Source organism: Biomphalaria glabrata, chromosome 13 (genome assembly GCF_947242115.1).
Source record: "Biomphalaria glabrata chromosome 13, xgBioGlab47.1, whole genome shotgun sequence".
NCBI lineage: Eukaryota > Metazoa > Mollusca > Gastropoda > Planorbidae > Biomphalaria > Biomphalaria glabrata.
The window spans coordinates 10,365,217-10,387,931 of record NC_074723.1 but is presented as its reverse complement, the minus strand read 5'-3'; the positions used below and the strand labels follow the sequence as shown (position 1 = coordinate 10,387,931).

The 22,715-nt window shown below is 39.4% G+C and overlaps 1 protein-coding gene across 1 annotated transcript in view; it reads right to left on the bottom strand.

Moving 5' to 3' along the window:
• The window catches only part of LOC106061710 (kazrin-like), a 106,185-nt gene extending 91,796 nt beyond the window's left edge, over positions 1-14,389 (bottom strand). Inside the window, exons 1-2 of the mRNA XM_056007442.1 lie at positions 14,187-14,389; positions 8,583-9,449 (exon numbers count right to left, since the gene is read on the bottom strand). Of these exons, the coding sequence (XP_055863417.1) occupies positions 8,583-8,646 (64 nt within the window). The 5' untranslated portion in view covers positions 8,647-9,449; positions 14,187-14,389. The remainder of the gene's footprint in view (positions 1-8,582; positions 9,450-14,186) is intronic.
• Between the last annotated feature and the right edge of the window lie 8,326 nt (positions 14,390-22,715).

Here is a 22,715-nt window from a genome sequence, read left to right as displayed (position 1 = left end):
GATCTACAGCAGTCTCTGGTGATTTTTAAGGCTTCTAAGATTCGTAGCACTCAAACAAAATGTATTAAAAAATAATAACGTTGGAACTTTAGGTATCAAAAAATATTTAGAATGTGTTTAAAACGAGACGGAAACAGAGAGAGAGAGAATAGGAAAAAGAGAGAGAAAGAGAGAAAGAGGTTGAGTAAGAAAAAAGAATTATAGAAAGAGAGGAAAGATGACAAATGTATTCTACCAGTTAGAAAAGAATTAGAAAGAGAGAGATAGATCGACAGAGAGAAAGATATAGGATCAGAGGTTAGTGAGGCAAAGAGAGTGAGTGAGAGAGAGAGAGAGAATGACAGAGAAACCAGAGAGGCAGCTCAACAATACTCTTTCTCCGACACACCAGTTGGTAAGTACATCTGGTTGTAGCGAACGCGGCGTTCCAGTACCACCTCATCGTGGTCGCCGCGTGAACACTCCGCTCTTTGGGAGTGGCCAAGGGTACTGGTTGCTTGCCGCTGATGAATGAGCAGCCGGCAAGTGTAAAAGGAACTCAAAGGGGTTATGTCCAGCCCCCCCCTGTGGGGCCCCGGGGCAACGGTTAGTAAGAGACCACGGGTTCTCCGAAAAGCGGATAGCGCTGGACACCAACTCGAGGGTTGGTCGGGTTCCCCTGGGGCTCGGCTGATTCGCGGGTCTCTCTTTGGGCAAAGACTGGACTGACTGGCGCGGCCTTAGCGGGCTGCGTCGGGCGGACCGGTTGGCGTCCACGAGCTAGGCTCTATCTAGCCCGTTCCCTGGCGCGCTAGTGGAGGAATCCGCCGCGACCAATGGCGACTCTGACACTGGGAATATCGAGAAACGCGTGCCACCCCACTCCTGCCTTGCAGGAAACTTATATGCCAATCTGTGGCGGTGATTGCTTGGGCAGGTCTCTGCCTTGCCCTTAGTGGCGACATAAGTATAGGCCATGCACGCTGCTGCATTAGAGCAGTAACTAAGGCCGCCAACGGCCTTAACCATACAACCATGATTGACACAGACACAGTAAAAAGCGGGCACGAGCAGACCCGAACAGGCTCCGTGCGCCGGGTAGTGGGCGTCAGGCCTGGACACGAAAAGTCAGCTACTAGTCGCCCCGCGACCTCGATGAGGGGGAATTTGTCAGGTCGTGAAAAGTCAGCTAAAATTCCTCCACTTAAGTCCTCTTCTCAACGAACACTGCATTCGTACCTCCTTCGGAGGTCCGATTCGAAGAAGGTTGATGGAAGTCTGCCACAACCTCCTGCGGACCTAGATACACCGCAGGCAAATATGACTGGAAGCGAAATAGTGACGGGAGCCTCCGGCCCCCAAACAACCCAAATTGACACTAGTGGGATCCAACCCACTCCAGGGACTAAGCCCATAAACACTAGGTCCCTCCTGATCTTACAAATTAACATCTGCGGGGTCATCCCAAAGGTGTTAGAGCTCTCAAAACTCCTCCACGAGAGGGCAATAGATGTGGCTTTACTACAAGAGACACTAACTGGCAAACGTAATGCCAGTATCACCGGTTATACCGCATTTAAGTGCAAATGCACAGACTGCCGGGGGCTCATCACTTATGTACGCAACAATCTGGTTGCTACACAAGTCCCCGGTCCACGAGTGCATGGGCGTACCGACGCCATCACCCTCGAGATACATAAATTAGGGCGCAAACTCACGGTAACTAATTTGTATAACCCCCCTAAGCATGAAATTAGTCTCGAATATGACTGTACTAATATCAATACTCACAACGTCATCGCAGGAGACTTTAATGCTAAGTCTCAGCAGTGGGGCTATGATTCAACCGACTCATCGGGACATAAAATTCATGAACTGCTAAATAATTCTAATTTGTTCTGTCTGCAAAATAAACATACTCCCCCAACTCTATACCATACCGGAAATGGCAGCCAATCTAGACCAGACCTTACTCTAATTACAGTTAACCTAGAATCACATACTCAATTTCAAGTCCTAGATGACATTGGAAGTGACCATAGACCCATATTAGTCACAATTGCCCTCTCAGAGGCCAGTGGTGTAACCCCAAAAGCCCCGCGTAGATGGAGTTACACCAAGGCGAACTGGCCAGCCTACGAGGCAGCAGTCAACACTGCCCTTATGAATATTGCAGTGGAGGATAGGGACGTTGACATCATATACGGCGAAATAACAGCAGCTATGTTGGGTGCGGCCAAGAGGTTTGTCCCGCGGACTTATCCTGGCGTAAGGCAGAAACGCGTGTGGTCTCAGGAATTGAATAAGCTGGTCCTGAGACGTAAGCGAGCCCGGAGGCTTGCTGAACGGAAGGGTACCCCTGAAATCCGGCGGGAGTACAATCGGCTCTGCAGAGCCACGAGTGAACTGGCCCGACGCGTCCGGTCGGACCATTGGAACGCTGCCTGCGCCGGGATGGATCTTCGGGATACCTCGAAAGCCTGGCGTCTTCTGCGAAACCTAGAGGCCAAAGACACAGCGCGAACGGCTGCCCCTCTATTGTCACCCGGAGGGCCGGTCTCGACGGTAACCAAAATGGCCGGCTTGTTGAATCGACATTTTGCTAAAATCAGCAAGCCCGAAAAGAAGTCTGCCACGTCCAAAGCCCTCAACAAAGAACGTAAGAGGCTCGAGAGGGAGCCTGATGAGCCGGAAAGCCAAGCAACGTGCAACGCGCCCTTCTGTCGTGCTGAGCTGGACAGAGCGATTGCTAAGTGCAAAAATCGAAAAGCTCCGGGGCCAGACAAGGTTACCCCCGAGATGGTAAAACACCTTGGGGGCATTGCGAGAGATAAACTCCTGGAGTTTATGAATCGAACCTGGGCAGAGTCCAGACTGCCCGGGGCCTGGAAGAGTGCTGTCATTGTGCCAGTCCTTAAGAAGGGAAAAGACGCGACTAACGTGGAGTCCTACAGACCCATTTCACTAACCTCAACCCTTGGCAAAGTTGCTGAGCGAATGGTTAACGAGCGGCTAGTTTGGTGCTTTGAGAGTGCCGGTATCCTGGCGCCAGAACAGGCCGGCTTTAGGGCAGGCTTGAGCCCGATCGATCAGGTCACGACATTCGCACAGGAGGTGGCCGACGGGTTCCAGAGGTCCGAGAGCACATACGCGGTGTTCATAGACCTAAAACAGGCCTACGATCGTGTGTGGAAGCAAGGCCTCTATCTTAAGCTAAGAGCTATGGGTGTGCGGGGCAAGATATACAATTGGATACAATCCTTTCTGTCAGGGAGGAGCACACGTACAAAATACCAGCACTCCCTTAGCAAGCCAAAACAACAACTTAATGGCCTGCCTCAGGGCTCCGCCCTGTCCTGTACACTTTTCATAGCCTTTCTTAATGATTTGCCCAGCTCACTACGGTCCAAAAAACTGCTATATGCTGACGATATTGTCCTCTGGTCAACCGGGAAGAAAGCCGACCAAATTCAGGCGGCACTTCAAGCAGACCTCCATACCATCTCCTCGTATTGCGACAAATGGCAGATTCAGATAAACGTTGCCAAAACGACCTGGTCCCTGTTCAGCCTAGGAATCGACATCCTTAAGGCTCCATTCGAGCTTCAACTCGGTGGGCTGCGACTCCAGCGTGAAAATACGCCAAAATATCTAGGGGTGACCCTGGATAGAAAACTGTCAATGCTCCAGCACGTCCAGGAAGTTGAACGAAAAGCCTCGGAGAAGTTAGCGTTATTAAGAAAGCTGGCCAGCACAAAGTGGGGTGCCAAAGCTGACATGCTACGCACATTGTATCTAGGGGCAGTCAGATCACAAATCGAATACAGCTATACAGTTCAAGTATATGCTAGTAAAACTGCCCTCGAATCACTCGACCGGGTACAAGCACAGGCTCTACGGTTCATTTGTGGCACCTTTAGGACAAGCCCAACAAACGCTGCTGAAATTTTTACAAACGTGGCACCCTTATATCTTAGGAGGGAGAGGGCAGTACTTACGGCCTACGAGCGCTATAAAAGGGGCGACTCTAGGCTACCCACCTCAATTTTAGTGCGACAGTGGAGAGAGAGGAACCGCATCAAAATGCGATCGTTCCTACACATAGCGGCCAATTTGACAAATACAGCTGGACTCTCCACTGATAGAATTCCCATTAGGAGAATCAGTACGTGCCCTCCGTGGAGGAGATTGCCGGCCCCACAAATAAACCTGTCCCTGTTAGGGCAAGAGGGAGCCACCAAGAGGCGACTAACACCTGCCATTCTCCAAAATTTGGCATCCATTACAATAAAGTCCTACCCATCAGATGCCATATTCTGTTATACCGATGGGTCGGTAATGAGGGACCCCGATAGATCGGGGTATGGGGCCCTTATTGTCTACCCCGACCGGACTGAACCTGATAGGCTCTCTGGTCCATGCGGCTACGCTGCATGCTCCATGGATGCCGAACTGACAGGGATAACTAGGGCGTTCGAGGCCATTAGGGCCCGAATGCTCGAACGCGAGACTAGCGCCACTACGGTGGTGCTGGTCACTGACTCTCGCTCCAGTCTCCTAGTTATGGGTGGCGGCGGGGGAGGGTCGCCCGTAATAGAAGAGGCAATCGGCGCCGCAGATAACATCCGCCGAGCTATTGGAGCTGTCGTTTATATGCAGTGGGCGCCTTCACATTGCGGCGTGAAGGGCAATGAAACGGCAGACGCCCTCGCAAGGGAGGGTGCAATGGCAGCCACACACCTCGAAGCACCAAGCACGTACTTACAAGCAACGGCACAAATCCGAGCACTCATTCATGAGAAGTGGTTAAAGTCCTGGGAGGAATCCGACAGAGCACGTGGTGTCTGGCAGCGCATGCGTCACCCAAATCGCGACGATCCATGGTGGCGACTGAGGAGGTCAGAGCAGTCAATAGTTGCGCAGTGCAGGACGGAACACTGTCCTATTGGGGCATACTTTGCCCGGTTCCGCACTAACTTTGACTCCCGATGCCGTCACTGTGGAGAGAGCGTCGAAACAGTGTCGCATGTCTTGTACGAGTGTCCCCAGCTCCGCGAGCTAAGGGGGGACTTGCCTGTGCAGTCACTCGACTTGTATGGTAGCTATGAGGCACTACGCCGGACGGCTAAGTTTCTTGCCAGAGCACTACGGGAGGATTAGTCCTTCCTGCTCTGATTTTTCAATAGGAGTTCATCTCAGGTTGTAGCGAAAGAGAAACGTCATCACTAATCAAGGGGCGCTAACTGTAATAAGTAGTCTGCATAACTGCAGGTTAGCCAGCACACAGGGTAGACTCTCATGTGCCAGACAAGCACAAGTAGGCCTACCTAACTTCAACAAGCTGAGATTTCTTACGCTTCTCTGTTGGAATGATATTGCCAACAAATCAAATCATGTCAATAAATCAATAGGCGTCTCTAATTTCTAAAGTAAAGATCTGGATTCTAATCTCATTCTGCTCCTTCGTTCCACTGTAGCGAATTAGGAAATAGCTTTTTTTTTTTCTGATGTTGCTAGTTTTTTGTATGTCAATGTACAACTAAGGGAGTTAACTAATATATATTTTTAAATGGTGTAATTATTAAATTTGTTTTACTGTGTAAATAGGAAATCAGTTTTCATCTAACCAAGGATGCCTCGCAAACACTTTTACATTGGGTCATAGAAGTTAACATTAACCACACACCGCGTATACAGCACTCTATAGCAATCTTAATTGGTCTACAGGTCATTCCAATTTCCAACACTCGTGTCGCTGGCAATATCAACGAAAATGTAAAAAAAAAATTGAAATGAAATTGAACTGAAACTATTTTGATTAGTTTGCCATGAGATTGACGGGTTAATTGAAATTAATAATTTTTTACGCTTCGGAAAATGACTTCATTTCTCTAATTGAATTGTTAGCAACATGTAGCTAGCTCTCTTTTTGGTCAATATTCCCATCGATCTTTGGGCGTACTTCTTTATTTGCGGCTTAAACCAAGAATGCCGTCATATTTGTTTTATAATGCCGTTTATATGTTGTTGTTTTATTATAGAGACACACTTTCTTTACAAAACATATATGTTGGCATCTTATCTTCTTCTTCTTATATAATACAGACATTACTTCAAAAAAGAAGATGATTACGTCCTACGCGTCATGCATTTAGTCATGCATATTAACCAATGACTTAAATTCTGCCAAGTTACTGGTTTTCCTGGCTAGCTCAGGCAACCCATTCCATGCTCTAATAGCACTAGGGAAGAAGGAGTATTTGTACAAATTTGTCCTAGCATATGGGACGAGGAATGTGCCTTTATCTTTGTGTCTTTCAGAGTATTTTATTAAATTTTGTTTTTGTATTTGAAGATTATGGTTCAGTGTTTTATGTATAATTGCTACTTTACTTTTGACTCTTCTGTCCTGAAGGCTTTCTAAATTTAGTGATTTTACTAAAGGTATCACTCTAGTCAAATGTGAATATTCGTTTGTTATGAATCTCACTGCTCTATTTTGTGTCTGTTCCAGTTTCTTAATGTTTTCTTGAGTTGAGGGGTCCATATCATCATGTTCGGCATAAAAGAAAAGATCCTTTCAAATTTCCTATATATATATTATGCATTCAGAGTCCCATTTTATAAATGTAAAAATATTTTCAATGCCTCTGTAACAATCCATCAGAGAAAAAGTGAGAGCCCCAGCGTAGGTACAGATAATTTCTCAACCATTTTTTAAAGAGGAGAGGGATTTTCCACACTTTTTGCCGACGTTTCGGCGGGCCTTGCTTTGGGCATCACTGCTCTATATTGATGAGGGAACACTTCCTAATTATTCACGAATTTTCGACCACACTTCGATTGGCTCTCCCATTTAGTCTAGAGCTCTATTCAAATTTTTAAAAATCCTTTTACTATAAAAGATATATAATTATTTTAAATTTGAGTTCGACTTATTAATTGACTGACACGATGGATCTCCATCACGGCATCAGGTGATTTGCAAATATGTTTATCTTTGTAGTACATAAATAACTCCCGCAGGTCGTAGTCACCTTGTAGTCACTCCTACTTTCTTATCGCACTATTTTTAAACATTACGTCATTACCGGCTCAAGACAAAACAAAGAAAAGGAGGCCGGGGGAGGGGGGGGGGGAGAGAGAGATGAAAGCCTAGACGAACATTTATTCAACAGTTCGTTTTGATGCTACGGTGACGTCATAATCTACCAATCGATCCAGCGTGAGCGACTCACTGAGAGCGCTGGAAGAAACGAAAAGGGACAGAACTCGAAATCTTTTTCTTTGTGCACGAACGTTATAGCTAGAAAAGGATTAAAAAAACAACAACAACGTTGGAATTTTTAAAAAAATATAATAAAGTCATCCAACTCTCTCTGTGTTGAGACAAATGTAAGACTAGCAAATAAGAGACAAACCAATATCTATTCGATTATAGGTTAAATATTATTTTCAAACATTGTCTTTTTTTTTTTTCAGTTTTTTTAAATTTTATCAATTGAAACACCCTTGTACTCAAGACCGGCCTTGGGCCACTGCAACCTATGCGGTCGCAATGGGCTACGCGTTAATTTTAAATCTTATGAAAACTTAGGAAAATCTCCATGAAAAATAGACAAACTTATCGTTTTGTGATGTCATTCAGTCTAGAAAACACTAATTCTACGCGCGACATAGAAAGGCATTGTCAGCTTTCATTTAATAAGAATGTAATAAGAGGGCGAATTTTAACCAAAAGCGGAAGTTCCATTAATTATTTTGTTTTTTACTATTTCACTGACATATAAATATAAATGTAAATCTATCTCGATCTCTAAAAAAAAAATAAAAAAGCTATAGTTTTTAAATTTGATCGTGATTTTGTATGAAGTAAAGAATGAATAAAATGCAAAGACGAATTTATTTTCTAATTCAAAAATCTTAATTTTCACGTATTATCGTTATCCCAACACAGACTGGGCCCCGCGCAATCCGTTTCGCATTGGGCCCCGCAATAGTTAGGGCCAGCCCTGACTTTACCAGACTAATACTACAGAATAATAATATGTATTCATCTGTAAACATTACATACAGTTTTAATACGCCTATTAATAAAGGTACATATCTTGGTTGAAAGATCATTATTCAGCATATTAATGTTTAGTTGCAATAAGGGATGCTTATTTGTATATAATGATGTTTAAAGCTTTCTCTCTTTCTCTTTCTTCCTCCTCTCTTTCTCCCTTTTCTCTCTTTCTCTTTTCTTTTCCTCTTTCTTTCTTTTTTTCTCTCTTTTTCTCTCTTTCCCTCTATTTTCTTTCTCTTTCTCCCTTTCCCACTTCTCTTTATTTCTCTCTCTATCTCCCTCTCTTATCCCACCTCTCCTTCTCTTTTCTTCTCTCTCTTTCAGTCATTCTCTTTTTTACTCTCTTTCTGTCTCTCTTTCTCTTTCTCGCTCTGTGTGTGCGTGAGTCTACTTGCATGTGTTTATATTTGTGAATTATGTGGATACAAATTTGTATATTGCATATAGTTAATGTGGGCAGATGGTCTTATCATTCAGATAATTTTCACCAGGTAACAAGTCAAAGACACAAACTTGCATTAAGTAGCCTACTCACCTCGAGTCAAGTTCAAACGGTACTCAGTAGTGTCCATGCACTTCGCTGACCTCTCTGACGTCATCTCGAAACTAAAAGTCTCTCAAGGGGGTCATTCCACAATCTGATCATCGATGTATTACGTACTGACCGTTATATGTCCAAAGTCCACCACAGATTAATAGCACCATCCCACATAGTCTTGTTTATGTACAATGTATCTTATTTAAGACCACTGTAGCATACCTTTAATATAATATTCTATATTCTTTTGGCCGCACTCTAGATCTATACCTTTCAATTATATCCGACACTGCAAGTTTACGAAAATAAAATATATACTATCACTTTCTATTGGATCGAAACGAATGAACCAATCCATACATCCAACTTAGTGAAACTGAAAGATATCCAAAAGGAAATACACTGTGGCATAATTACACTAGGCCTACCTTAAGTTCATTGAACACTTTCTCTCCGTAATTATTTACCACATTCTGGTAGAATCAACGTTGGTATCGTTAGTTAGGAGAGAAAGAGTTAATAAACATTTAATTATACCACTAGGTGTAGTCGAAACAACGAAATAGTAGGCCTGTGCTCTTTATACTGTCCAGAAGATTAAGGAAAAATAATCCATCCTGATTAGTCCATTATGTAAGATTATTAGTTCTCTATGATTTGCAGGCAGGCAATATTCAAACGCACAAAATACCGTGGTGATTTATGCGTGACGCCATTAACAACTAACCTACCAACATTACTTTGTTGCTATTGGACGCAGAAATAAAAGCGAAATAATGTACCGTCTTCTTTGACCTTTCTATCGTCTGCAGAGCACTCGAAATTTCCCTTCGCCATTTTCTATAATCCGAAAGAACACGTGACCTGGGTTAGAAGAGGAAAAAAGTGAACGTGAAATAAAAGAAGAAACAAGAATTCCTTTTTTTCCCTTCCCGTCCCGTTATTCATTGCCCTTCTAATACATGAATATATTACGCAAGGGGGAAATGTGAAGAAAGAAAGAAAGAAAGAAAGAAAGAAAGAAAAAGTGAGGAAAAGAACGCGGAAAGAAACAGGGAGATGGTTAATTCCTAGAGGTCCCAGATCTTTCAGGCAGCGCTTATCTGCCCATGTTTTTCATCCAATAGCATCTTATTTAGAGAATTGAAGGTAGATGGGGTGGGAGAGAGAGAGAGAGAGAGAGAGAGAGAGAGTCGTGTATCAAAGAGTGAGATCGTTCGTCCCATCGAACTGACGATAGCATGAGGTATCACCCACGTGGACGCTACTCTACATTGTCTATTCGTTTGGTTCTGTACATAATTCATGCTCATTGTCTATCTGCACGTGTGTATTCCCTAAAGTTAAATGGAGCTCCAGCTAAAACCTATTGAAAAAAAAAAAAAAGTGTTGCGCAAATAAAGAAATGAAAAACTGAAATCTGGAAAATGAAAAGAGAAATTACAAAAACAAAACAAAAAACAAAAAAAAAACTTTCAGACAGCGCCCCCTGGCGTATATCACTTCATCGCTGTCCAGCGCTCTGCCTGATGCTCGAAATGCATTTTTCCCCTGGTCATCCCCCCCCCCGTTTTTTTTCCCCGAATGTAAATCAAAATGTTTAACTGGAAAATGTCTTGGTCTGAATCAGAAATAAATACTGAAAGAGTAGTAGTGGAGTAGCCTACTGATAAGAAAACCAGATCCTATGCTTTTTGAAAAAGACAAGTGGCACAAAATCTCTGAACAAGGTTTTTAGTTTTTAAAAAAATTAGTTGAATAGAGCCATGCCAAATATTTCTGGAAGTCCCATAGTGAAGATTTTAGTGAACATTCTTTTATTATGTCGATTGTAACAGTCACGCTTTTAAACTGTAAGAGAAGCAATAATTATCTTGTTATTACACAGAGTGGGAAATACTTTTCTGAAACTCCCAGAATCAGCCAACAGTTCTCAAAACAAATAGGCAGGTCCCTAAAAAAAACGTGACTTCAGCTTCCTTCTTTCACACCTCCCCCCTCTCATGTATTCACTCTTTCCTCTTTCCTTGTGCATTCATTCACTCATCTTTGCTTCCTTTAACATTCCCCCTCCCTTTATCTTCAATCATACTCTATGAAGAAATTACAATTACCGGTATACAAGAGTGTATTTGGTTTAAAGACATGTGCGTCTTTTAAAAAATATATTGTTATTTATTTGATAGATTGTAGAGACGATATTGACTTAAGAATGGGAAAGAGAGAAGAGGCTTTTTGAACGACAGAAGCTAGATATGAGTTCAGTTATGTATACTTCCTCTCCCCCCCCCTTTCTCCCCCAATACTGTTGCATATTACTAACAAATTTGTTTTCAGGTTCTATGGGTAATGTTCTAGACCAGCTAGTCTCGTTCATTGGTGTTATCGAATTTTAAATTAAATTTAACATATTAAAGTAAGAGAGAAAAGAGACAAAGAAAGAGAGAGAGAGAGAGAGAGAGAGAGAGAGAGAGAGAGAAAGAGAAATAGACATTCTCTGCCACAGCAAAGCGCAAGAATCAAGATTTGTTGAGATGAAAAAAAAGGTCATTGTAGTCCCCCATTAACAAGTGCTTCCACTGAGGAAAGTTCAAATCTACAGCAGTCTGGCACTAAGTTAATGATTAAGATGACATAGTAAATTTATTCCAATTATTTAAAAAAAATATATTAATAAGAACGTTTCTCGTTCTCTCCTTTGGAAACCAGGGGCCGGGAAGCCTATTGCTTAATTCACTGTTTCATGTAACAATCATTGTCAATAACTTAATTTATGGGTCACAGGTTAAAACGTTCCCAACCTCCGTTTCAGAAACATTTAAGAATAGCACAGGTAAAGAAATAACTGCTCCCCCCCCCTCCAGCTCTGCTCGTAGATCTAAATAATTTATTTTTGTGCAGCAGGATAGCGCTGCAGACTATCTCTAGAACTGTGGAAGTCTGAAGATGAAATCTCCGATGACTGCTTGGAGAAACACAAAGTTGTTGTTCAGGCAATCATTAAAGTCAACAAAATTACACTTGAAGAATAGATTCAGATCATTGAAGTCAATAAATGAATCGACATGGGAAGAATAGATTCAGATCATTGAAGTCAATAAATGAATCGACATGGGAAGAATAGATTCAGATCATTAAAGTCAACAAATGAATCGACATGGGAAGAATAGATTCAGATCATTGTAAACTCCTAACTTGGAGAGAGAGACAGATAAATTATAATGTAGCCTCTAACAAAAGCAGAGAGAGAGAGAGACAGATAAAGAAATTATAATGTAGCCTCTAACAAAAGCAGACTTTGTAAAATTTGAGGAACCCTTAACCTTAAATCTTGTTTGCTACAAATAAAAATTGTGACCACTGGATTGACTAATATCTCTCTCTTAGTGCTAAAAAAAAATAATTGAAATTGTTACGTTTCATGATAACCTAAAACTAGACCAGACAAGTAGAATGAAATAATGAATTAAAACGAAAGTAATCGCTTATATTGAATTAATTATTATTTATTATTTTGAATCAATCATGTAATTAATTCATTCTAGATCTAGACTTACAATAATACATTTTTTTGCGATGGGAAAAATTTGTATTAATTGTTTTTAGAGCAATTTTCAAGCATAAGGAGCGCTTAGTGCTCTTTGGTCTAATCACTTTTGTGGACCAGTTGGGTATCTGGGAGAAGGTTTCTGTGGTGACTTTTCAAAAGCGATTTTAAAAGAAAGAAAGAAAGAAAGCTGAAGAACCTTGCGATCTATAAGGTAGATGATTTTAGGATGGCTGCCTGGTCGTGCAGTTTTCTCGCTGGACTGTCGTTTGGATTTATCGATGGTCCCTGGTTCAAACCCTGCCCGCTCCAATCCCCCGTCGTCCTGAGGGAGGTTTGGACTAGAAAGTAAATTATCTTCAACTCTGAAGGAACATCAGTTACTTTGACCAACGGTTACAAACAGGGTGTTATATGGCCAGCACAACTACCAGCCGCCTTTACTTTTCCCTAGTAAAGTCAGGTACTCATTAGAGTTGGGTGAACTCAGAGGCGCTGTAAAAATCCATAAAATAAAAAAACAAGTCTTCAGCGAGATTAGAACCCAGGACCCCAGGTTAGGGAGCCAAGCGCTTAACTTCTCAGCCACCTAGCTTTCCCCATCCTTAACATAATGTATATAATATAAATATATATATATATATATATATATATATATATATAGGCCTATATATATTAAAAAATCTTGCCTTATCGACAGTAGTATGTCAACGGACAGCTTTGTTTGTGTGAGACAAAGACAAGTTTGTCTAGACTATAACCAGATGTGTGAAACAACGGAATGTTTTGTGATGAAGTGTAATCGAATATAAAGTCCCTCGCCAAAGACACAGACACTTAAAAATAACAACAAATTGTACAGTCAAGAATAGACGTAGCCCTACGATTTGGTTCTAAAGTTGAAGTGTCCACATTGTCTGCGCGAGTGTGGGAATGCATGGTAGGACTGTTGAACGGAACCAATGCTCAGATTACATTGCGTACACGTAAAGGCATATTTATTGAGCTCAATACAAAAATACATTCGCTTTGCTTTTCCTCTACCAGGGCCGGCCTTAGATAACTGGAGGCCCTAGGCGAATTGAAATAGATGACCCGAAATGAAATAGAAAAATAAAAAAATAAACAGTGAACAAAATAAAATGACGAAATTTATTTAAAACCTAGTGTAGGCCTACTACAACAACTTTGGGCCCAAGTTTCGCTATTTCTTCTCTAATAAAAATGTTTTGAGCCCTTTGCGAGGCCCCTACCAACTAAAGGCCCTAGGAGGCTTCCTAGTTTGCCTCTACTTTCATGGGGGGTAGTTTGATAGAGCCGTCGAGAAAGCTCATAATGAACTTCGGCTGAGATTTAACGGGTACAATAAATAAATACATAAATATCAATGTTGACAATAAATTAATTTGAAAGTAAAAAAAAAAACATAACCACCACCAACAAACAAACAATTTATAAGCAGGATGAAAAGCAAGGAAAAAAAACACACAAAAAATGATCAATTTCATTTTTATAACAATTTTAGTCATATTGATTCTTTCTTATAGCAGTCTAGTTTCGGTAAACAAATATATATATATATTACTCTATATAACCTGATAACTATTGTTAAAAAAAAAAGGAATCTAAAACTTTATGGCCATGTTACAAGGTCTTTGGGGCTTCCAAAGACCTTCCTTCAGGGAACAGTACCAGGGAAAATAAGAAGAGGCATTCAGAAAAAGCGATGGGCATACAACATAAAAGAACGGCATTGAAAGAAGTTCTATCCAGGGCAAAAGACAGAGAAGAATGGAGAAAAACGGTCGACAAATCCTGTGTGGTGTCCCAACGGTCCAACAGACTAAGGGATAGGTGATGGTGAAAGTTAATAAATAAGTTGGCCTATACAAAGTGGATTGGGCTAGTATATAATATAAGATAAGAAGATAATACTCTTTATTTTTGGAGGAACGTGTGAAATATGTAAAATATTCTGTTCGCAAATGCTGTCCAGCGTATGAGTTATAAACAATATGGCGAACACTAAAAAAAAACAATATTAAGATACTTACTAGATCTAATAACCGTCAGCAAGAAATGCATTTAAAATATACATAGGTACGTGAATCAAGCATTTTATAACTACGTTTATGTATCATTCATTATAGGCTACTGTTGACATGTAAAACAATGCTGTTTAAGAAATATACACGCACACACGCACTCCCTCGAATGATTCCAGAATGAAGAAAACACCAGTGACAAAGAAACCAGGTAGACCTACACGGAATCATTAAAACCAGACTTTTCTTTTTTTATTTCATTTTACATTTGAAGCCAACACGCTCGGACATTACCGCTCAGACAGTTGAAACGATTGCCCATCACAGATATCGATTAGGTATTCCGATTCCTTCAGCGACTCTTCCAAGTTCTCGCTAGTTTAGTCACTCTCCAGAAAAGAAGATTTAAAAAAAAAGTTTCTTTTCTAATCTTCTCATGCTTTCATGTCCTGGTCCATACGTCATCAGCAGGAGGCTACATTCACTTTTATTAATATTTTTAGCGGCCCCCGTAAGGGGAAAAAGCCGCTATTAGGTTTGTGCAAAATGTCCGTCTGTCCGTCTGTCCGTCTGTCCGTCTGTCCGTCTGTCACACTCAGATCTCGAAAACTAGAAGAGATATGAAAAATATTATTTCATCATTAAATCCGGCTTGAAAAGTTTAGGTGCAACGGCTACTTTTGGTTTTCTAAAAGCAAACCGTTTAATTTATAAAATTAATTATGCAAGCGATTTTTTCATAAAAATACACCAATTCTAAAACAATTACGTAAATGTAAGGGAGGCAATGTTACAATATGCTAACAAAGATGGACAATTTTTGTGTATTTTCAGTATCATTAAGTCAAATATATTTTTAAAATGTACAGGAAATGTTTACAACAAATACAAATAATAGTTAAAGACGTTTTTTCTGGTCAACTAGCTGCTAAAATTAAAAGAAAACATTTCTGTTTGTTTATAAAGGCTAATAATGCACTTTGTATGTAAATATCACGCACATTTTTTTTAATGGACTTTTTATGCAGCGATTTTCGTGCAGTAGCGTAACGTCGCAACATGATCAGGTGCTAAACCAATTCCTTAAACTTTTTTTAAAAATCAGATTTTATTTATTTTTTGTTTAGCGACCCATCCGAATAAAAGAAGCTTATTTTTGTGCGTTTTGTCTGTTGGTCGGTCTGTCCGTCACGATTAGATTTAAAAAACTAGAACTCTAAAAGCTATTGAAAATCTGATTTACCCTTTAATGTTCCTCCCATAACATCTCAATAGTTTTAAGTATCTAAAATTGATTGTTCCGGATTTTTTTGTGCAAAACTAATCAACGCCAACAAATGTTTGTTTGCTCTTCTAACTTATATTACATTCAATTTCCATGCTTAAACGTTGCAAAAACACATTATCAATAATATGTTGTTCCGTTTTTTATGTAAATAGCATATTAATGCTAAATCAAAATCTCTATACTGACTTATATTTCATTAAGTGTAAAAATGTTCCGGATATTGTTTTATAAAACATGAATTATGCCTAATGATTGTTTGAAATCGCATAAGGCTTTTAAAAAAAGTAATTTACTAGAATTGATTACTGAAAATTACTTTTTAGACATTTAATTTTCTTGTAAAACATAACATAGAAGTTTTGTAATCGATAAAGAAAGTTCCGGATTTTGTTTCTTACAAATCGTCGCCAGAAATTTCCGAATTTATTTAAAAATCTACTAACGCCAAATAATTGTTTGAACTCCCTCTTCTAATTAATAAACAAATAATCTTCTCATTTACGAAATAATGTTTTTACGGATTTTTATGAAAAATATTTTAACTCACTACTCTCTTACAGTACATTTAACTTTCTACCTAAAACATTAAAAAATCTAATTATCGTTAATATTATGTTCCGATTTTTAAGGAAAACAGAATCCAAACACCAAAGTAAGGTATGAAAATCTCTCCACGTGGCTGTAGTACATCTAATTTTTATACGAGACCATCCAAAAAATTTAATTAACGGTATTACATTTATCTGAAATTCTCTTTTTCTTTTACTATTTATACAAACATCCGGAACAATCTATTATATAAACTTTTCAATTGTGTTCATACCTAAAAATTATTGCGATGTTTTGAAACGTAAAATAAAGGTTAATCAATTTTTAATAACTTTTAGTTGTTTTTTTTATATCAAGATAACGGACAGACCGACTGACAGACAAAACGCAAAAACAATATGGCTTTGATCCTTTTTAAATAATATCTATTAGAACTCAGTGCACCAATGTCTATGAACCCTCGTTAAATATCTCGTGTAAATAAAGACATTTTTTTTTTATGGTACCGGTACTAGCCTATTGTGAGAAAATGGATTTTTTTTTTCTTTGACGTCATATGAATGGACTCTTTAAATGTAATGTTAAAAGAACGCACTCGGTGCACCAATGTCTATTAACCCTCAAAAAAATTGCTTGTATTAATGAAAACATATTTTAGTCTAACTAAGCCGTGTGACGTAGTGTTTTTTTTTTCCTTTGACGTCACATGGAATGAATTCTTTAAATGAAATGCTAAAAGAACGCACTCGGTGCACCAATGTCTATGAACACTCGAGAAATGGCTCGTGTTGATAAAGGTGATTTTTAGTCTAGCTAGGCCTTGTGACGTAGTGTTTTTTTTTCCTTTGACGTCATATGGAATGAATTCTTTAAATGAAATGCTAAAAGAACGCACTCGGTGCACCAATGTCTATGAACACTCGATAAAAGGCTCTTATAGATGAAGGCGATTTTTAGTCTACCTAGGCCGTGTGACGTAGTGTTTTTTTTCCCTCTGACGTTATATGGAATTAATTCTTCAAATGAAATGAAAAAAGAACTCGGTATAGTAATGTTTATTAAGCCTCGTTATGTGACTCGCGTTTAAAAAAGGAATGATATCTTGATTTAGATCTAATCTAGATTTTTTAAACTAGATCTAGATTTTTATTACAGTATATCTAGATCTGGATTTATATTCTAATTAAAATTATTTTAGAGTCTAGATCTAGAATTTCTAGATCTAGTTTAGACTAAAATAGACTAGATTAAGATGTAGAATTTCAATTTCTAAACTTAAAGTGTAAAAAAAAAGTGTAGATTTTCATTTCCAAACGTTTTGATCAATATTGTAATGTTTTAATATACTAAAACTAATCTACTATTTTTTTATTAAATTTAAATTTACGGCAAATGAATCTTTGAAACATTATTACTTTTGACCATCGGATGGCTGCCTGGTCGTGCGGTTTGCGCGCTGGACTGTCGTTCAGATTTATGGATGGCCCAGGGTTCAAACCCTGCCCGCTCCCATCCCCCGTCGTCCTGCGGGAGGTTTGGACTAGGAAGTAATTATCTTCAACTCTGAAGGAACATCCGAAACGTGTAAAACATTTTACATCAAAATTAAATCACCTCTTGAATATTATTTGCGAATATGCAGATCCGACAGGGATCCGACTTCGACGGGGGCCGCCTCTGAGTTTGTGTAACACAAACTCTCTTTGTAATCTTGTTTTCTTTCCAGTTCTCACACACTTAAAAACATTTTCCATTTATCATCCCTCATGAGCGGAACAAATAACTAAGGAAATATGGATTATAGCCTTTGAGTTAACAAAATGGAAATTTCTACATTTCTAAATGCAAAGCAAGTTAACAGCCTAGTTGTCGAATGTTAAACACATCATTGAGAATATATTTTATCCAAATCTATTATTTATCTCTGAAAACGAAAGTAAATGATTGCAAAGTAGGCCTACAAGTAAATTTCAGATCTTGAGATCTATGGGGCATCGTATCTTATCTTATACAATACAGAGACAGACGTTAGTTCAAAAAAAAGAAGACGATTATTACGTCCTACGCGTCATGCATCTAGTCATGGATGTTAAACAATGACTTCAATTCTGCCAAGTCACTGGTTTTTCTGGCTGGCTCAGGAAACATCCCATGTTCTAATAGCACTAGGGAACAAAAGTTAAATAACATTTTAATTTTATGTTCTTATTTGATTTATAGAAATTTCTTTTAATAAACCCTAATGCTTTGTTTGATTTTTTGATAGTTCATGAATATGTGGATTCCATGACATTTTTTTATTTATTAAAACACCTAAATATTTTGCGTTTTTAGTCTGCGTTACTGGTTTACCAGGAATAAGAACCTGTTTCTGTTGCCTGCGGTTACACTTACCGAGGGTGTCATGTAGCAAGCACAACGACCAGCCCCGCCTTTATTTTTCCCCAACTAATGTCAGGTACCCTTTAGAGTTGGGTGGACTCCCAGGTTAGGGAGCAACAGGGTTTGCCACCACGCCCCTCCCCCAGTAAATAATTAGTAAATATGTATTTCCACTGTCTCGTGGTCTCAAAGCTGACAGGGCTTAGAGGAGTAAATAATTATTTGACCATGATAGATACCTTGCTCCAGTAAAATGATATAAGAAGCAAAAGTGTTAAGCAGTTAGGGGTTCACTTTTGGCGAACTCTGCTCCGCCAGAGGGGAAGAGGATGCCCTTGCATCCAGTGGCGTAGCTAGGGTGGGGGAGGAGGGGGAATTGGAAAACCCAAATGAGTGTTTTTTTACATTAAGAATTAAATATTACGCAAAATGCAGGGGCCTCCAGAGAGGTCAAGCCCCCCCCCCTCCCCCGGGCCACCAAATTCCTAGCTACGCCCCTGCTTGCATCAACGATAAAAAACAAAAGAGAATCACTGACTGATTTTAATGAAGCCTCAATGACGAAAGATGTCAAAATTTCTTTTGATTAGTATTCTCGTAGTCTCTCACCCATTCTCTCTCTCACACACACACCCTCATCGCACTAATTTACTATTATTACTCAAATTTTCACTCTCTCACTCTCTCGGAAATAATGTTTCAATTTGGACAAGATTCAAAATAGTAGGCCTACATAGATTAATTAAAATCATAGATTAAAATATACAGAGAAAGGAAAGCTAAAGAAACGAAAGTACAACCATGGTGTCCAGTTCATACGGAACAAATAAAAAAAAATACAGTGTTCCAGTGTTGTTTTTTTGTTTTTTAAACTCGTATTTTAAAATTGACTAGACACTAATCTTGGGATCAAAACCAGACTTCAGAAGGGCAGTAAGACAGATGGGAAAAGAGGAGGGACAAGGGAGGTGTTTTAATCAAAATTAAATCTTGTCTGATGACAGCTATAGATAACATCAAAAGGGGATGATAGCCACATTCTTCGCTGACGTTTACTTGTTGCAGAAGTGAGAGCACGAGTTATCTCTACTGACAAGGGCGGTAATTCATTGTTAAGTTACTGTGGCTCACAAGTCTACGCTACTGTATAGCTGGGGTGTCAATCTCCGACACTGTTCTTTCTCAACTTAATGCCGGGGCGTCACCACGACCTGGAATCTCTCCGTGGGTTCCGATTTCCTCTTTGTTCGAGTCAAGAAAGATTTATAAGCCAATGATTACAAAGTAGAGGAACATATAAGAAGGAGAAAATAGTCGAATACAATTTAATGGTTACTTCCCTTTTTGTGAACATTTTCAGATAATTAAACGGAATCTTCTACAAAATAGATGACCAAAATTTCCGATTTACGGCCCTTGGGTCAGATCCGGCCCGCGACATGGTTCCAACCGACACGCCAAAACGTCGGCTTAATGTGTAGAGAATCCCCCCTCCTCCTAAGAAAAAAAGGTTCTTTCTTTGATGGATTGTTACATAGGCATTTAACATAATTGTACGTTTAAAACATGGGACTGTAAATGTAGGCCCTATAATCTACCATGAAAATTGAACGGATCTTTACTTTTTTGCGGAACATGATGTCAGGGTTCATTTCTATTGCTTTGCTCATTAGGCTCGTTAGGGGTAACTTAAATAAGAACAGTTATCACTAAAAAAAATCCAACTATAGATGTCCATGAATAATTATAATACTTTAATACCAAATAAAGCACACAATTATATTACTCTCAAGAAATAATACAAACACCAGTCCAGGAAGTAAACGTCCAACCTTCCTGGACCGGGAACAAGACCTCACTAACTAGCACACTCTCTCGCACATTCAGCAAAGGCTAAATCATTCAGTTCATAACACGTGCAAGACTATTCACATTCATAACCTGGGAGTACTTAAACAAGGGGATATCACTATCGTACCAAAATATCAAAGTAACATATTCACTCTCGCCATAGCTCCCCTTGACACACGATAATATGCCAACATATCTCTTTTATAAAGAAAGTGTGGCTGTTTAATAAAACGACAAGATATAAACGGCATTATAGTATAGACAAATATGGCGGCATTCTTGGTTTGAGCCGGGAATAAAAAAAGAAACTACGCCCAGAGGAGTATTGATGTGAATATATACCAAAAAGAGACATGAAAAAGAGTCAGTGGTTAAGTTAGTTACAATGTTGCTAACATTTCAAGTAGAGAAATGAGGCCATTTTCTGACGCGAAAATAAAATATAAACTTCAAATAACCCTTCAATAAAGAAGTGGGTATCTATTAAATGTGACGGTGATCGCTTTTTAAATGCATTTAAAAAAAAAAGTTGCACGACTTGATTTCAAACTCGTGGCTTAAACCTTATCAAGGGGACTAATTCAACCTATACCACCTGATTTATCAAGTACAGGTTCTTTCCCTTGCTCCATACCAAACAAAATAATTATTTGCCAATAGCTAGTCAACTAATTCCATACCAAATAAAATAATTATTTGAGAATAGTTAGTAAACTATTTTTTTTATTGATTCTTGTGTTGCCAGCTAGAAGAAATAGTCGTGCGAAATTTCAACTTGATCAGAAATTGGGTGTAAGACAAATGACGTGTACAAAACATTTCCCAGAAAGACAGAGTGAGTGGATATAAGCTTTGTAATACAAATGGTAAACAGATCGTAGGTTTAAATAGAGGGGATGATAAATATTAGCTACTTGATGGTTATATGAAAATTTGGGATTTGTGGGTTTGTGGCTACCTATCAAGGGAGCTCGAGTTTAAAACATGACTAGCCTACATATAAATACAAAAACAAGAAGATAAAAAGTAGGCTAGGCGTTGCACATAAACTTTCACCTTCACTTTCACCTATCCCTTAGTCTGTTGGACCAACTGGCGGATCCGGGGGGGGGGGGGGGGGTTCTAGGGGCGATCGCACCGCGATACTCGGCTGACCCCCCCCCCCCCCCCAAAAAAAAAAAAGGGATGTGCGGACGAATTTTAGTAAAGAAATCACACACAATTTGTATATGAATTTATTAGTTATGTTAATAATATATGCTAATTATTTATATTTCAACCAATTTTTTAGATTATTTCGCCCCCCGTCTTGTATGTTGGCCGACTTGGTGAGGTGGGGAGGTGAAAATTGCATCAATCCCGCCCCTCTACCTTAAATTTTCGAGTGGGGAGCGGTCCAATTTATTTGTAGAAATCACAACTTGTTAACAGAACTAATTAAATATCTATATGATTAAAACTTGTTGTTGATATATTAACCGATCTTTATATTATCTCGTTCTCCTGTTAGCTGGTTGTGTGTGGTGGGAAGCGAATACCTCTACTGCCCTTCCCACCTAAACCCTTTGTGTTTGGGGGTGGGAAGGTCCTACTTTTATGGAGAAATCATAGTATGTGAACAAAATTAGTTGAATACCTATATAGTAAAATGTTTTACATGTTTCAGATGTTCCTTCAGAGTTGAAGATAGTTTACTTCCTAGTCCAAACCTCCCGCAGGACGACGGGGGATGGGAGCGGGCAGGGTTTGAACCCAGGACCATCGATAAATCCAAACGATAGTCCAGCGCGCAAACCGCACGACCAGCAGCCATAGTATAAGCTACGTATTGATATGAGAACCCATTTGTATATTATGTCGCACACACTCTCTAATCTCAAATTTTATCATTAGTAAATATAAAATGAAAAAGGGTTGTACCAGGTTGGAGGGACGATATAGGCTATATACATGCAATCGCCTTATCCGCCCATCGGACAAACCAATACTTTCTCTTCTTGTATTTTAGTCAAGAAATTACACAATTAAAAAAAAATGTCACTAAATTCTTATATCGAGTCGCCTCACCCTTTATTCTTTACTGCCAAATGCAATCATTAGCAGAAATTATAAAAAGGAGCGAGGATTAACGCTATAGTTAGCAGGTTATCGTTTGGTCCAATCACTGTAGGCCTACTAATCCTGTCTCTGATCTCTCCGTTCGTGATGCTGTTTTTGTATGTGATACCTAGATCTTTCTGTGGCATCTCAATTCCATCACTAGAATCCTCCTCTCTATCTGTTGTTAGCGTCCGTGATTCGCAAGCATATAGGTCTAGGCTAACATTATAAGACCGTGTCCATAACAAGGAGCGCATCAGTCTTCGCGAGTTCTAAAATATCATGAAATTGGCTTTTCAATATATTCTCAACTTTTGAGATCCGAAAGTGTCAGACGGACGGATGAATGGACGGATAGATTAATCACA